This window comes from Amborella trichopoda, chromosome 3 (genome assembly GCF_054954075.1).
Source record: "Amborella trichopoda isolate Santa Cruz 75 chromosome 3, AtrichopodaSantaCruz75HAP2 v2.0, whole genome shotgun sequence".
NCBI lineage: Eukaryota > Viridiplantae > Streptophyta > Magnoliopsida > Amborellales > Amborellaceae > Amborella > Amborella trichopoda.
Genome location: NC_142338.1, coordinates 15,204,074 through 15,222,028, shown reverse-complemented (window position 1 = coordinate 15,222,028; position 17,955 = coordinate 15,204,074). Strand labels below are relative to the sequence as shown.

Genomic DNA, 17,955 nt, shown 5'->3' with positions numbered 1-17,955 from the left:
ATGGGTGCTAACAAATTTGAAAGAGCCAATTTATGAATACCCTGTGTTTTAGTGCTTCCTTGTGTTAAAATATGAACTACTTAAGGTAGTAATACACATGAAGTTGTGATTTGATCAAGGGCTTTGAGCCTTAAGGATGAAACACGAGAGATGGGTGTGGCTCATTCAAATATGTTAGCACGAATGGAGTGTTCTGATGGAACTCAGTCTTAGTAACCATCCTCCCCAATACTGTCAATAATATGATGTGTTGTATGTGACGATGATCTCTTGATAAATTCTTTATATTTACCAAAAAAAAAGTATTTTGTCAAGGCTTTAGTAACCATTCTTTAGTAATGCTTTATTTTGGATAATAAGATGGTATATATGATTTGTTTTTATGGTCATAAACTTGACTTGGTAGAAAATTAAATATGAATGCTGTAAAATGATTTATGAAGGCTGAGCATGTATTTTAAAATTAAATTGGATGATTTGAAAAAAAACTACGTCTATGAATATCTTTTTGAGAAAACCATATAGTCTTGCAAGGTCAACTAAGTCCTTATGAAAATCATTTTAAACTGTCATACTATTATATAACTATTGCTAGCGAATGAATATATATATATATACCAAGTCAATAGTTTTATTTTTTTTATTAAAGAAAAAAGCATTGTGTCTTGAAGATATTTATAAAAATAGAAGAAAAACTGTCATGCACTGTTTTTTTAAATACGAATATACCTTGACCCATGTTTTTAACTATTTAGAATCTACGATTACCTAAGACCTTGAACCATAGGGAATGTTGTAGGAAGGCCATCTTGTTAGGCTTCCTTAACATATGTTATGTTGATTAGATAATTTGGTTTGTATGGATTTACTACCAAGATGACTAGTGTAGTTGAACCTTTGTGGTTCATGAAAGTTTTGCATATTGTGAAATCAATGGGTATTGAATTACATATTGCATGAGATTTGCTATGCTACCTCATGATATATGCATAATAATGTTAAGAATGTATATGATGTATGTGCAATAATTGAGTGAGATCTGCTACAATCCCATGTTTTTTTAGCTGCTTGGATATTCAGATATACATGTGCAAGCTATCTCACGGATCCAGATGATACGAAATCTACATCTAGATATGCGTTCATGCTTGAAGGGGGTATAATTTCTTGAAAATCAAAGAAACAGGATGTGGTGGAATTGTCCACCATAGAGGCAGAGTACGTGGTGTGCTGTTTAGCAATCAATGAGGTAGTATGGATTAAGAAATTTCTTAATCGACTTGACTTTCACCTCATGCATTGTGAGGCAGTAAGGATTTTCTGCGACAGCACGACGGTGATATGCGTGTCAAATGAGCCACGATTCCATAGAACTCCAAGCATATAAATACCATATTTCTATCATCTGAGGAATGAGGTAAGATTGAAAAAGATCTAGATAAACTAAATATTCTAGTGGGAGCACCTGCTAGAATTTGACAGGTCAATTGGAACAACAGACTGTAGTGTTGTTCACCCATGGAACCCGAATGTGTGGTGCTGGTTGTATGGCTACAGAAGCGAGCGGCTTGTTTGAAGAGCTCCTTTGAACCCATGAACATACGACCCCATGTAATGAGGATACATAATGATCTTCTATGACAATAAGTCCATAATTCGTAATGCGATATGAAAGATGGGCTACGATAACTTTTGGGATGAGATCTAAGCAACAAAGAGAAAAAAGTGTTGACTTAATAAATCCTTTTGTAAGAAGATTGATGACGAAAGCACTGATTAATGTATTGAGAGAGAATAAGTGAAAAATGCTTGAGAGAGAGATTGTAATTGGGAGAGATAGAATAAGTAAAAAATACTTAGAGAGAGAGATGGGGATGAGAGAAAGTGAGAAAAAAAGAATGTAACGTCATCAAAGGCCAAGTGAGAGATGTTGGGTGAGTGTAGCCATTAAAGGCCTTATGAGTGCTTGTAAAATGAAATGATATAGTGGAACATGAATTCAATGGGAGTGTGGTCCCTCGTGGACCATAATAATCAAACGATGTTTACTGATACCAGACTATGGTTGACGTCTGTTAGAACAAACCCATGTTACCTTGACATAGAGTATAAACCGATAAAGGTTTTAATTGGTCATCCCTTGATGAGATCGGACTATGCCCTGATTAGTCTGCCGAGGGACTGTGTGATCCTTATGTGTGATGATGATCTTCAAAGACGGGGGCTAGAGCCTCATCCATGTACCATCACACGGTATGCATAATGATAGACCGTTTTGAGAAAGCAAGCCACCTTTCAGGATGAAATATATGCATGTACGAGAGATACCCCTATACGCCATAGGAGGTATGGTCACATCAGATCTAAATGACCTTGGTCCGTCTCTAAGGGAAAACCTGAAATCCACAGACTGAGATTGTGACCCCTTGACACATCGGCCAGACTTTGGTGACCCACTAATGAACCCCTGCATGGACTGTGGGTCATGGGAAACACTGGATCCGATTGATAAAGCAAATGTGATTCGTAGTCCACAATTGAAGGTGTGATGCCCCAATATTTGATTGATTTAATTTCTAGACTATATGGATCCTTTTTACATCTAATGAATTTAATTATGTTTGTTTTATGATATATATAATTTTAAAATTATTATTTAAATTTTTATAGATCTCTAGATATTTTATTTATCAAATTTGGATTTATAAAATCAGAGATATTAATTTTATATTTATTTAAATATTCAAATAAATATTAAAATTATTTTATTGAGTTTTAAAAATATTTAAAATTACTTGAGGAACCATTGTGCACATGGGCCGACCATGGCCTAGATGGTGGGGCCCATGAGATCCTCTCATGGGTGGCACGCCCCACCCATTTAGAAGCTTTCTATTTTTGTGATAAGTGATTTTGGCTTGTAGGCCAAATTGCTATGTGTTTTAGAAAGTTATTGGCTTGAGGAATCTTTGAATGAATTTTTCAAAAGCATGAGAAGGCTTGTGCATTATTTTTTTATGCTCAATATTATATTTGAAATTATTTTATTTAATTCTATTGATGGGAAAATGGTTTAAAAAAGGGGGATAAATGTTATAGCACTTTCCATAATGTTGATGACCCATTTATGGAATAGAGACTAAAATCTCTCACCCCATAAGTCACCCAAGATCAATGGTTCATATTCAATCTCACAAAAAGAGACAAGCCAAGAAAAACCCTAAAAAACCTTAATCTTGTTCAAAGCCTATAAAAAAAAGATTGTCTCTACCCAAAATCTCTATACCTTATCTTTCTATCTCTCTTAAAAAAGTTCCTCTCTCTCATAAAAACCCAAAGGAGCACGCCCCACTCTCTCATCTTTAATCTCTCTTTCCTACATTGTGAAAGAACCTAAGGGTTTAAGCTATGGGGTTCTTCTCTCTCCCATCTCTCAACTGGATCTATGGCTAAAGGCATTAGGGTATAACAAAAAGAAAATTTATCTCTCAAATTAAGTTGCTAAGGGAATTCACCTAGGGTTTTAATTTGCGATCAAAGGGGTTAATGTTCTATTGGTGTGGCTTGACCTACACTTGTTTTTCCGGTTGAGATTAAAGGTTGATCATTGATTCCGGACCATCGGATGGTGGTGACTCGATGTAGGGTGTAATAAGTCCGATTGAAATAATCTCCGACACTCTCTTTTTTGTTTCTTGATATATTTAATCATATTGTCTTTATATTCCTAAGCATAAGAATTGTAGATTTTTTTTGTTTAAAGAAAATTGTTTTAATGACATCAAGGTTTTTAAGATATTGGATTTGTTAGTTTTATTTTATTTGAAGCAAAAGTTATTATAACAAGACTACTTGTAAATGATCTTTGCCAAAATGAGTGAAAAGAATAAATAAATATATATATATATATATATATATATATATATATATATATATATATATATATATACTCCGACAAGATCGCATTAGTCTTTCTTTCATTATTAAATGAACTTTAAGTTTGTTTCAATATTCATGTAAATATATTAATCCAATACAAAATTTCTCTATAGCTTTAGATTTTGATAACCATTACTTGGGCTGACAATTTGCTCATTGAGTAAACCTGCACAGCCTCCGGAAACCACTTTTTAGCGACATCTTACTCTTTTACAACTTCCAAGCTCCTTGTAAGACTTTAAAGACTTCAATATCCTGCACAAGAAGTACAAATGAAAAAGTAAATAGTGGTTAGGAGGATAGCATGGTTATAAGAAAGTACGATTTATAGAGTTCCATAATTAATCTCTTTCTATTCACTAAAAAAAATCCATTTTTAAGGGTAGGCATCGCTTAATAAGGGATCCCTAATAAAGGACGACCCTGGGGCCAAACAACGGGACATTAATTCCTATACTTGAAGAATCTCGATATTAGAGCATAAAAAACCCCGTTATATGACAAATATAAACCTCAATCCCTTAACTATAGGAACCCGTACTAACTCTACTTGACAATCTCATTTTATTAATAGTGGAGCTTATATTCTTGCCAACCGAAACCTCAAACCCATTGACATGGGATCTCACTCCCATAAACCTGAAGATCTCGTTTTCTTTCTTGTTCAATGTACGAACGCCAATCCCAAACCGAGGGAACTTTCGCAATAGTGGTTCAGCGATTCCCGAACCGATCCAACTCCCGTGTCCATCAACTATGGGTCAACTTTATTTCATTATTTAGAGCCTTACCCATATATAAAACTTTTTCCTTGTTTCAATTGATCAGAGGTTTGGACACTACATAAAACTCTTTCTCAAGCCCGAATCTCAGGCGATTTTATGTGACCTGGCCAGAAGTACGATTATACATCTGTTTAAAAGACATTTTTTTTTTTTTTTTTTTTTAATTGTTTACATTGCATTTGATTGGATGAATCTTCAAACACACATGTATCAATAAGATGAAACCAAATTGCTGAGTTATTTTGGTCAAATGATCTCGGCCCAATTCATCTCCAAGACTAAAATTCTGCATTTTGACGAAGGCCGGAAAACATAAATCCCTTAATCTCGAGTTTTGAATTTAACATGGCATTTTGCATCAGTTCACCCATCAATAAACTCTCCTAAAACATATGGCTACTTTCGTTATGAACATAACCATAATACCACTTTTTCTTTGTCCTTTCTTTTTTCTGAAAAAAATATAAGAAAAGAAAACATAATAACACTTTGTATTATTAAAACCATAGAAGACTTGATGCATAGAAGCATCATTGACTCTTCTAAATTCTATTAGACATTCATGTACCTCAATGTCTCTAGGACACATGAAATTCATCATCTATGGGACAAACTTGACCAACCCCTCTAGACATGGATCCATAAGACTACCCACATCTCATTATTCAAGGTAAGATTGTCTCAAGGAGTATAGAGTTGAGAATTGGGGGTATAATTTCTAGATCAATCACTGACGTTCTCTAAATAGGATTAAACTTTATAAGCTTAGTCTCACCGTGCATCTAGACACCAACCATTCATGGATAATTGACAACCTACACAAATCCAGGCTTACAGTTCCCCTCCCACATTACCTTGGAAACATCATCCCAACTTTCTTTAGTGCCAACTTTCACAGTGATTAATTAATCTTATTCTAAATCTCGCCGCAACGTCCTCACAAATGTTTCACCCATAAAAGAGCTTCTCTTCTTAATCTGAGGCTTTGTCCGCTCCAAGGTTAGAGCAGTAATGCAAGAAAAACTGGGTGCCTTTCACCGGAACAATGTACATGCTGCAATGTACTTTTGGTTTGGCCTGTGAGAGGGACCTGCCCTCCAATAGCGCCCAGTGCATGAGGAATAATACAGTATACGAGTTTCACAAGAAAAACGTGTTACGAGCATAAACAATAACATGGATCTAATCCAAAAAACACTCCTTTGCACCACAGCATGTGGCATGAATTGAACAATTTTGGATCTTCCTTCCAGCTGAAAGGTCCAAGTTTGCATTCTGGTCAAGGTTGCTGAACTCTGCCAGCCTACCATTTCTTCCACCAGTAGGGAAACACAGTCATGAGCAACTCACACACACACACACACAAAATATAAATGCCTAATTTCTCAATTGAATAATGTCTATTCTTTGCTGTAAAGGTTGGCCATGAATCATAATTATATGACTTGTTATCATGTGCTCTCTTTCATTTCAAGTTAAACAGAAAAGTGTCACAGACATAAATACCTAATTAAAAAAAAATACCAAAACTATGCTAGATTACAAAGTTAAGCCAAGTTAGATTGGAGTCAATTTACAGAACACGAGTCACTTCAGGGCATAAAGTGCAGAATATGTCATCAAAGATGGCAGGAAAGGACTATAGTTCTCAGAATTGCTCCTGAATATGTCTATAAAAAGCAACACTTTGCATAAACATTAAGCACTAAGCTAAGTTGGGGGAACAAGCAACACAAAGTAAGGTCCGAAGTTCAATTTGGGTTTCAGAGAGACTCACATAAGAGTAGGCATGCACACTGTTAAGCTCAGATTTTCTTTGACTAAGATACTCGAAATTTCTTGATGAGTTTACCTCATCCAAACAAAGTAAAGAAGGACGAAAACCCATAGCAAAATGCCAGCTTGCACTTTCCTGCATATAAACATACAAAGAGAATGAATCTCCAGAAGCTCTTCGTAAAATAGTATGCAACATGAATGTTGTGCAAGGCACTACAAACAAATACAGAGACGTGTAGCAGCTGTCAGCACACATATACATTTATGAGCTACTTGTGGTTCAAACCGTGTGAACTGGCATATATATATATATATATATATATATATATATATATATATATATAGAGAGAGAGAGAGAGAGAGAGAGAGAGGGAGAGAGACAGAGGCAGAGAGAAAGAGAGAGAGGGATTATGTTTAAGGCAAATGATCATACAAAGAAAAGTTGGTGGCCTTTAGTTGAATTGAAGGATTGGTTTAATTCCCGTTAATTATAATGTTGTGATGGTCAACATCCCATATATCATTTTCTAGTTAAGGGTGCATCTGCAAAGTCAGTTTAAAGAAGGCATTTGAGATGTATAGAATGAGCAATGCAAACCAAAATCAAACATTTTCATTTGAATTCTTTGATTACATGCACCAGTAATCGCAAAATCGAACCGAAACGGTTAACCGGTCGTGAGGCTGGGAGCGGTTCGAACCGGAATCGAACTAACCGGAGCGGTTAACCAGACTAACCGGTCAAGTAGATTTTTTTATAAAAAAAAAGGTCAAAACCCCCCAAAAAGAATTAAAAAAAATAAAAAAAACTTAGATTAAGTATACACTATCATATTAAATACATTTATCTTATAAAAAAAATTTGAAACAACTTTTTATATAATTTAATATTTGAATATTATGGAGATATGCAAGACAATTTATAATTTCACATAAATTCAATTGATGAAGTTACAAAGTCCAACTAACAGTGGATGATGCAACAATATATGCTTCTATATTGTTTTAATGTTGATGATGAAAAAAGTTGTTTTAATATTGAAAAATCCTTTAATACAGTTTAGAATTGGGTTTGAGAGCGTATTTTTTTGTAGCATGATGTTCCTAGTTTTTCGAAGGGTTGTGAGTCAAGGTAGTAAGAGACAGCACATCATTTACTCGATAACTTGGTTATCAAATGAAGGGTGTGGGTCAATGTGTTAAGTGCTGCTTCAAATGACCAAATCGCATATTTTACAAAAATATGGCCAGGTCGATTGTCAAATGGCCAAATCGATTTTAAAATGCCCAAACCTCATTTACTCAGCAACCTTTTGAGTTCGGTTTTAACATGAAAAAAAAAAGAAAAAATTATATAAGATGGCAACTTTAAAATGTAGAATCAAAATGCATATTTTTTTTAAAAAAAACAGGTTAATTTTTTATCCATTTCAACATGTGGAAACATGAGAGATGAGTCAAACACTTTTTAGTATCTAGCTTTTTTTTTCATAGAGGCTAATAAATAGATTTAAGGAGTATGAAGTTGCAACAAATAATAGATAGCTTGTAACAAATAAAAAAGCAAATTAGAAGAAAATGTCACAACTAAACAAGAAGTTGAAAACACTGGCAACATTAACATACACCAAAAATAACCTTAAAAACAAATAAATTTTTTCTTCTCATATTCAAAACAAAAAAAATATTTTTATAAAAAAAATATATAACATAAAATACAATCCAACAAGCTCACCAAAAAAATATAACATTAAAAAAAAAAATATTTTTTTTTCTCTCATATTCATCACAAAATAACATGTTTTTGTAAATATATATATATATATATATATATATATATATATAACATCAAAAATAATCCAACAAGCTCACAAAAAATATATAAATTTAAAAAAAAAGAATATATTCTTTTTTTTATCATATTCATCAGAAAAAACATATTTTTTAAAAAACATGTAATTTATTAAAAAAAAAAAAATTTAAGAACCCTAAAATTGAGCCAAAGAACACATAAATTTTAGAGTAAAAAATCAACCCCAAATCTTTCAATTTTTGAACAAATTGACATTGGGATATGATAGATACTTCAATTAAGATTCAAATGCCCCAAATTTCATGAACATTAATTGACTAGTGAGATCTTTATTCAAAAAATTGCGGATTTTTCACTTCACGAAAATTTCAGGAAAAAAATGCAGCAAAAAAAAAATGATATAAAAACATTTAATCAATAGTAAATCAAAGTAACTATTTTATTTGATAGATGATGCCTTTATAATCAAAATTCAGTGATCAATTCGATAAAATTGTTCAATTTATCAATCAAAAATCAATTTGTTTGGATGAAAAACAGTTCTTCGATCAGCAGTACTTGGGGCCCAAAAAAACCTCAAATCTTCATTTTTTTGGAAAAAATTGAAATATGTAAACATTAAATCATTCAACAATTAATCAAAGCCCTCTATTTTTATGAAAATTTATGAGGTATTGAAGCAACATTTGATAGAATGGCAGAAACTTCTAATTTTCAAAAATCCCCATTTCAATCCGCCAAGAACTCTTTGTTTTTCGATTTTTGATTCAATAATCTATGATTTATAGAAACTTTCAGGTGTATAACATCAATATTTGACTGGAAAACAAAAAAAACTGGAAAATGGAATAAAAATTAAGCTGCAAAATATTGTTCTATGAAAAATAACGGGCATGTGTCAAATAACGGCCGTTATTTGATGCGTTAAAACGACATTATATCAGTGTTAAAACAGTAAACCGGACCTGTTAGAAAAACCAGCCGGTTTGATCAAAATACTGCCGGTTTGACATTGAACCGGCAGGTTTTGGTCTCGAATTTTTTTGGACAGTTCCGTCATATGTGGTGTGCCATAAAACCACTCGCCACCCCGCCGGTAGCGATCTGACAGGCCAGTTCCGGTTCCGGTTCTAACCGGCCGGTTTTGCAAACACTGACATGCATAGTTGAGATTGGAATATATTTAACATAGTTAAGCAATGGTAAGAAATGCATATCAGTACCTTCTGAGATAATGAGGAGGTAAATTTTCATGACAATCCATTGAGTTGCAGAACTCTGCCAACTTTTCTTGAATGTAATCCTGGGTTTGTTCTGGTTTGTAAACCAGATGAATCCCTCCCTTTTTCAATTGAATGGATGGGAACATCGGTGGAGATCTCTTAGCTACTTCGATTTGATCCCCACCTTCTAACATGGGCAGAATGTGACCACCTTCTTGAAAATGGAATAAATAGACTTGATCTTGGTGAGCTTTAGGAACCCCCAATCTAAGCATAGTACTAAACCTTCTTGTACCGTTTCTAATGATCATAAACAGGACATCTGGAATGTCAGGGACAAAGTCAATTGGAATCTCACTGTTGTGAGAAATAACAAAGCACAATATCACTCCTCTAATCTTGAGGTCTTGATCTGAAAGTCGCGGTACTGTACAAGATAGCTTCTGAAACATGAACCAGTCTGGAACCTTGCTTCCCGAAATACCAAAGCACCATAAATGATTGAATGTCTCCTGCATATATTACATTAAAGGAACCAAGTTCAGGGGTCTAGAAAACAAACTAAAAAAATGAACAAAAGGGCTGGTCTTGTAAGGGAAGAAAGATACCTTAGCGATACTCCTTGATACGCGAGGGCTGCATCCATTCAATAACAATTGTCTCAAAGATTTCATCTGATCGATGCCCTGTATATCAATCAGCCTCTCACAGTTTGTGAGACGCAATTCTTGTAGTTTAGAAACGTGAGAGAGGTCGGATATAGTTTGCAAAGCTGTGCAGTTCACAGCATCCAGAATAGCCAGACTGGTAGGGAGTTCAGGGATAGAGCGCAGCTGCGTACAATGAGATAAAAATAGTGTTTTCAGCTGAGAAAGACCTCTCATACTACTAGGAAGCTGATGGAATTTGTTATTCCGGAGTCTCAAGGTGGTCAATGAATACAACTTTTCAAACTCATCAGGAATGCTACCTTCTAGGTTACAGTGATTTGCATTCAATTCTTCCATCGAATGAAGACATGAAAGAGCAGATGGAAGTCTTGTCAATTTACCATTGTTGTGAATATCGAGAGTCCTTAAACTTGTAAGACTTCCAAAGTTTTGAGGGAACTCTTTGAACTGTGGACAATCTGGCATTTTCAGCACATTCAAGCTAGAAAGACTGCCAAAGTCGTCTGGTAATTTGACTATAGCAGTTTCCTCTATGTTCAGATGGCGCAAAGACTTCATCTTTCCCATTGACGCTGGCAACCTACTGAATTTCTTGCACTTTCTCAAAGATAACTTCTTAAGGTTCACCAATGAGCCTATTGAATCAGGTAACTCTGTTATGATAGTGTTATCAAGGAGCACGATAGTAAGTCTACTCAAATTTCCAATTGAAACGGGTAATCTACTAAACAATATGCTTCTCCTTATATCTAGCTCCTCAAGCTCACTAAGAGTTTCGATGGAATCAGGTAATCCTATTATCTGTGTCCCATCCACACGAAGTTGAACGAGCACATTCAATTCCCCGACAGACTCAGGAATTCTATTAAGTGATTTGCAACCAGTTACCCATAACCTTCTCAAATTCGACAGTTTCCCTAATGAATTTGGTAGTTCAGAAATGGATGTTTTCTCCAAGAGGAGATCTAATAGGGACTCTAGATCACCGATTGTATTTGGCAACACTGTAAGAGAGCCACACCATCGAGCACTTAGAATTTCGAGCTTTTTTAATGAACCAATGGAGTTTGGTAGTTCTCTGATGGCAGTACCATCTAAAGTGAGCTCTTGTAGAGATAGCAATTCACCAATTGAAGTGGGCAATTCTTTAAGAAATAGACATCCACTTAGAGAAATCTTGCGTAGTCTCTTCAAGGATCCAATAGATTTAGGCAATTTTTCTATGGCGGTTCTGTCAATGAGAAGCTCTCTTAAAGACTTCAAAGAACCTAACTGCTCTGGTAACTTGCTAAGTTTAACACACTCAGATAGGAGAAGCTTTTGAAGAGAACACATCCTTGAAATATCATTTGGCAGTTCCTTGAGGTCAGTACAGCCTGTCATATTTAGATAAATTAATTCGTTAAGATGGCCAATGGATCTATGCACCTCAACCAGACTAACACATCTTTGGAGATTCAACTTCTCTAAGTTCGGAAATGGAGAAAAGTTGGGAGTTCTCAATAGAAAATAGCAGTCCCCGAGGTCAAGAACCTTCAACTTGTGATTTGACTGCCAGCAGAAAATGGTTATAAGAAAAATAAATAATGTGAAAGGTTCAATAACAACAACAAACAACAATAACAGCAACAGCAATGACAACAGCAGCAGCAGCAACAACACCAGCACAAACAACAATAATAATAAGAATTGATATAATGAAAGGAAATTACAGGAGAGAAGGTTAAATCTAACAAATGGACCTTATTTTGAGATGCCTCCTTCCATACATGCTTGATCTTGCTACGTGACAAATCAAGGACAACAAGCTTTCCAGGATTAAAATCATTTGGCACGGACCCAAAAGGGCAACCTTGCCATTGTAGCCATACTAATTCTGAAGGAAGAACTTTAAAACTTCCATCAATAAATGCATAACTGACTCTCAGTAGTTTCAGATTGATCATCGGCTCAAATGCTTCAATATCCCAATGCCTTTCCTGTGTTGAAGATTCATCTTTTTCTCCTAGGTTTAGGATTAAGCCTCGAACCTTTTCTGTTCCCTGATAAACAATACAGGTATGTCAGTCAAGTCGCAAGATGCCATTAAATAGATCAAATCTAATTGTATCAACTCCACGAAACCCAAAGTAACTTCAACATATGAGAAAAATAAGCATGTAGCAGACTCTCACCTTGCGATATTTCAACACATCAAAGACATCGTCTTGAAACCACAACCTACTACGTCTGCCAGGATCTCCAAGGTTTTCTAATTTAACAATACGCCTCCCCATGTCGCGAAGTTGGTCATGCATCTGCAACTTATTATCACCATCAAATGTTATTAGTGACTTCTGTAAGAGATTTTTTATTGGAATTGAAGCATAGAGATCACAACCTTTCCATATATCAATGGCATAATCTCGATCCATTCCTATGAAGAAGCACGCAATGTCAAGAAAAATCCACTTATCTTCTTCAGCTAGTCCATCGTAGCTTATCTTCAGCTTGAATAGAATATCATCTTCAGGAATATTTTCCAATTTTCTCACTGCATCTTCCCACTCCTCTATGGTTGTCTTATCTAATAAATATGATCCAAAGACTTTGAGGGCTAGGGGAAGCCCCCCAGCAATCGTAACCACAATATTTGAAAGCTTTATGAATTCATGTCCAGGTTGGCCTACTCCAAATGCATACTTACTGAAGAGTTGAAGTGATTGGGAGTCATTCAATACTTTGAGCTCATAGATATGACACCTATCTACTCTATGAACATTCAAAACATGCTCATCCCTGGTGGTGACAATTATCCTACTTCCAGGACAGTACCATTCCCTTTTACCAGCCAATTTCTCAAGTTGCTCCTTATGATCGACATCATCCAATATAACAAGAACTCTCTTAGACCGTACTTTATTCCGGATAAGAAGCATACCCTTATCAACGTGATTTATATCTGGCTCTCCTTCATGAAACAAATCACGAAGAAGTTGCTTTTGCAAGCTCACAAGTCCATGATCCCTTATATCTGAGAGGAAACAACTGCCTTCAAAACCAGAAAATATTTTGTTGTAGACTGCCTTGGCAAGAGTGGTCTTGCCAATCCCACCCATACCATGGATCCCAATAATTCGGACATCATCAGCATTGACATCTAAGAGTCCCACAACCTCACTGACTCGAGAATCAAGTCCAACGATATGATCAGCAACATACAAAGACGTGTAATTCAAGTTGGCTAAAACCCATTCAACAACTTTATCGATCAAATCTGCTTCATTCCTATAGATAGAAAATCCTTCATCATCAGAAAGAAAGAACTAAAATACTTTTTTTGAGAAGCCAACATAAGGAATGTAAAATTAGGGGACATTGGTCGAAGTAATAATCCCAAACATATTGGCCACAGTATAGTGGTAACCATCCTTTAAGAAAAGAATGAAATATATAAGAAACGATTTCATTAATCTATGAACAATTCATTAGGTGACAGCTTGGTAGTCAATGTGAGAGTAGAAGCTCCAAACGGGGAATTAGGGATTTTTCTAATAGGAGATAATGGTGTTTTTCCATGGAGATGGAAAATTCGTCCACCTGGTCTTATCAATTTGCAAATTCTTTCTCAGCTGGTTAAAAGTTGATTATCAATTTTAAATGGGCTTAAATCAGTTGATTATTATCTAAGGATGTGCAAAAGTGCGATTGGACCAAAATGTTTGATACATAGTAGCAAAATATGGGCTCGTTAAAGTTGCTCTATCCTAATTGCTCTATTCTAATAAACAATTTTAAAATGCCTAAAAGTATTTCTAGCTGAAATTGGTCAAAGAAAGAGCACAATAAATAAAGATGCTCTACTAGAAGTTTTACCAGCCCAGTAGAATTACCCCTAGATTAAACTTCAATAAGTGAACCACATAAAAATTTGCCATGTGAAGCAAGAAGATTTAATTGGCCATACATCATGAACCCTGTTGCTTTTTCCAATATTCTATTCATGTGGTAAAACAAGGGGTTCATGCTTCTCGGCCCTCATACTGGATGCACCTTTGTCAACAGGGTAAATCATGTTAAAACCATCTGTCTTTTTTCGAAATAAGTATATCATGTTTGAAACTATATCAGTCCCCTCATCCACTGAACAACAAGCACCACCAAATCAGCTCAATAGTAGATTCACCCCCACCCCCTCTCTTCCTATCAACCTTCCACTATGCATTGGCTATTACATCAGAGAGACTTGAATCAGGATAAGAATTCAAGCAATCTAATGATACTGGCTCTACGATCCCTCCCTCAAAATATCTAATGATATTAGCTCCCTCCCTCCCTACCCTTTTTCTATTTTTTTGAAGTGTTAACAGTGGGAATGGAGACTAAGACATTATGTTGAGGCACCTGCCGGCCTAATCACCAAGGCCCTGACCTCCCTAACGCCTTCCCCACTAAACAAAGGTTAGTTGCAATCCCTTCCATCGCTCCTCATAAAAATAGGTAAAAATGATGTTTAATGTTGTATTTCCTATGAAATTCCCACATTTATAAGAGGATCACTTATTTATAGAACACAAGTCATTGCAGAGGCTGGGTATAGAGATAACAGGTCCCATAGGAATAGCATAATGAGATCTAGAATTGAGAGTCCATGACATAAGAACTATCGTTCTCAATGGCAAGTCTGAATACATGAAGCTAGATTATGACTATGTAGATGATATTCCAGATGATGCTACCACCAATCTTACCACCTACTACATCAACAAAAGTAGTTCTGTACTTTTGTTTGCCTAGTTATCAACCCAGGAAAGGCACAACCATTTGGTTAACAATGTTTTTGGGTACCACAATTTAGGTGGATAGGAACCTGAGGCACGTATAATTTGTAGATTAGTATTTTTGACATGTATGCAATGATCAGGTCATTGATTGAAAAAATCATACAAGGTGTATTTTAAGGTTTATGTGAACTCACACTTGTTCATACAATGCCTTTCCTCTTATAACAGTGATTTCCATGCTTTTTAGAACCTTGTGATTAATCCCTGCTTTTTGAATCACTTCATGATGGTAATTGCCACCAAACTCGAAAAAAGAAGGAAATATATGAATAAATTGAGATAAAAAGGATTTGGGTTCTGCTCCGTAACCGAATTTACGGAGTCCTTCATTGCAATCTCAGAGAGAGAGAGAGAGAGTATAAAATGCAAGAGAGGTCATACCCATCTCCAAGATCCCAACCAGAAATTTTGCCAACTTCTTTGAGAGAATCTCTCCACCTCTCCACTCTCTTCCCATCATACCTATTTTCATGATCCTGGAAAGCCGCCTTAAAAACCCCTGCTTGCCTTCCGACATGAAAAGGCTCGACATGGTAAAAAACAGGAAGAATTGTTCTCCCCTCCAACCTCACCACAAAAGACAGCTCCTCAAGGCAGGAGACACAGGAAGGGTAATTGCTAGAAAATATACATATAAAAACCTGAGAATTTTCAATGGCTCTCTGCGTATCACTGGGTAATATGATCTCCCCTATTTTCGTATTATCATCACCATCTTCTTGTTGTTGTTGTTGTTTTGTGAAGGAAGTGGAGAGACCCGATTGTTTGAGAGCGTTGTGGAGATGGGCTGTGAAGCCCTTTCCCGTGTCCTTAGAGAAGTTCAAGAACACATCCATGGTGTTCTCTCTCTCTCCTCTACAAAGTCAAGCAAAGCCGCACAGTAATCTAGTCAATATAAGAAGACTGGAACTCTAGGACGGGACACGTTTCTCTCTCTCTCTAGGTTGCAGAGGGATGACACGAGGAATTTGGTCCCTCAAGGTTTTATGCAAGTTCCCGACCCAACCACTTTTCTAAGGTAGCTTGACAAAAGCGTGCGGCTATGTATGGAGGCCCGGCACGGTTTACCATGCATTTTAAAGGTTCGGCGTGGGCTACAAAATTTGGTCCGAGGGTTGGAATAGCGTCCGTATCAGGTGGCTTTGAAATGGCCCAACATTTTTTTTGTTTTTTTTATGTATTTATGACTCGGCATGATCCGGGCCTGTATGTGGTCTGACTGGCCCGGTCCAGGACAGGCTAGATGCCTTGCGTCGACAATGTTGTGACGGAAAAGTCTCAACGGTGAAGGGTGTTGTGCGGCTCTCGTCCAAAAGTGGATTGAAACAACAAGGAAGAAATATTTAAAGGGTGCGGTTTGTAAAGTGTCTAAACAATCAAATTAGAGCCTATCTTCAAATAGGATCAATGTAATATATTTTCAACTTTATTTATAAAATTTAAAGCTTCAAAAATAGTATGGATAGACATATCTATGAAAACTTAAAAATCTTTAAAATTATTGTCCAAAAATGTATTATAAAAATATATTATTTCTAAAACTTGAAATCCATTTTTTTTCTATTGGCCGAAAAGACCAAAGTCTTCTTGTTGTAGGCTCCAATTTGATTGTTTAGAACCTCGGCTCTATATACAATTTTCCCATATTTAAAAATTGTCCTAACGTTTATTAAAGGAAAAAGTTTAATTGAGTCTCTAAACGATCAAATTAGAGCCCACATCGAAAATTTTATTATAAGAGGTTGTTTTGATGCCTAAATATCTTCAAATTGATCATCTTGACATCAAGATGCATGGACATGAGAAAAAAATAAATTTCAAGTTTTGGAAATAGTGCATCTTGTAATGTATTTTTGCATCATCAATTTTTAAGATTTTTGAGTTTTCATAGAACTGCTAGATCTACACTATTTTTGAAGGTTTAAATTTTATAACTAAAGATAAAAATATATTTTAAAGTTATCACAAAGATTTTCAGTATTGAAACCACATTTCTCAACACTGAAATATTATTTGATTTAATTCATTTAATTTTGGGAAATTTATTGATGGACCACACTTTCTAGACGTGTTCCACTCCAATACTTTTTAAGCAACAACCTCTAACCCCAGTACTCTTTTTTTTTTTTTTTACATTTGAGAAAACAATCTTTTTTAGGATAAAAATAAATCCCATGTATTTAAAATAGTCTCTCTCTCTAAAAACTCGAATTTTGTTATGGTTCCACATGTTTTTTTTTTACTGTCATGGACCTAGTATGTCCGTGACGGTACCGCCATGGACATGCTAGGTCCATGGCGGTCGAAAAACACATGTCGTCTGATTTTTCGAACGGTCATGAGCCTATGGGTGGAAACACGGTTCATTTTCACCCATAAATATTGCGTAGATGTTCTCTCTCTCTCTCTCTCTCTCTCTCTCTCTCTCTCTATATATATATATATATGGAAAACACTACGCAACGCCTATAAGCGAAAATGAACAGTGATTTCACCTACCCCCATCACCGTCCAAAGTTCATCGTGCGGTCACGATTGCTTAATAGTGTTTTATTTTTCATTTTTTTCTACAAATCAAAATGACCTAAAATTTGGAGGGTGCATTCATCAAAAATAGAAAAATCTTTGAAAAATATAAAAAAAATATTTTACATGAAAAAAATTGACCAAAATACCTTGAAAATTTTCAAGGGTATTTTAGTCAATTTTGTTTTGGGGATAATTTGTTTTATATTTTTATTAGATGCGCCTCAATAAGATGTACATACCCTCCAAATTTTTGGTTATTCCGATTTATAGAAAAATAAATGAAAAATAAAACACTACTGGACAATCATGACCGCGTGATGAAACTTGGATGGAGATGAAGGTAGGCGAAATCACTATTCATTTTACACCTATAGACATTAAGAAGACTTTTCC

The 17,955-nt window shown here is 35.4% G+C and overlaps 1 protein-coding gene across 15 annotated transcripts; it reads right to left on the bottom strand.

Moving 5' to 3' along the window:
* Positions 1-3,960: 3,960 nt before the first annotated feature.
* On the bottom strand, positions 3,961-16,017 carry LOC18430837 (disease resistance protein RUN1). Of its 15 annotated transcripts, none has more exons than XR_002280376.2 (8): positions 15,415-16,017; positions 12,385-13,477; positions 11,953-12,252; positions 10,148-11,761; positions 9,540-10,051; positions 6,577-6,636; positions 5,579-5,814; positions 3,961-4,194 (listed from the first exon to the last, which is right to left on the bottom strand). XR_002280376.2 is itself a non-coding variant. In XM_020665188.2 (7 exons), exons 1-7 carry the CDS (start codon positions 15,867-15,869, stop codon positions 4,131-4,133), a joined length of 4,098 nt encoding a protein of 1,365 aa, XP_020520847.1. In that variant the 5' UTR covers positions 15,870-16,017; the 3' UTR covers positions 3,961-4,130. The 15 variants fall into 15 exon arrangements, 8 of the variants coding, with proteins under 8 accessions (XP_020520847.1, XP_088718311.1, XP_088718310.1 ...); XR_016052219.1 differs by having other exon boundaries at positions 15,496-16,001; XR_016052221.1 differs by having other exon boundaries at positions 15,168-15,994.
* Between the last annotated feature and the right edge of the window lie 1,938 nt (positions 16,018-17,955).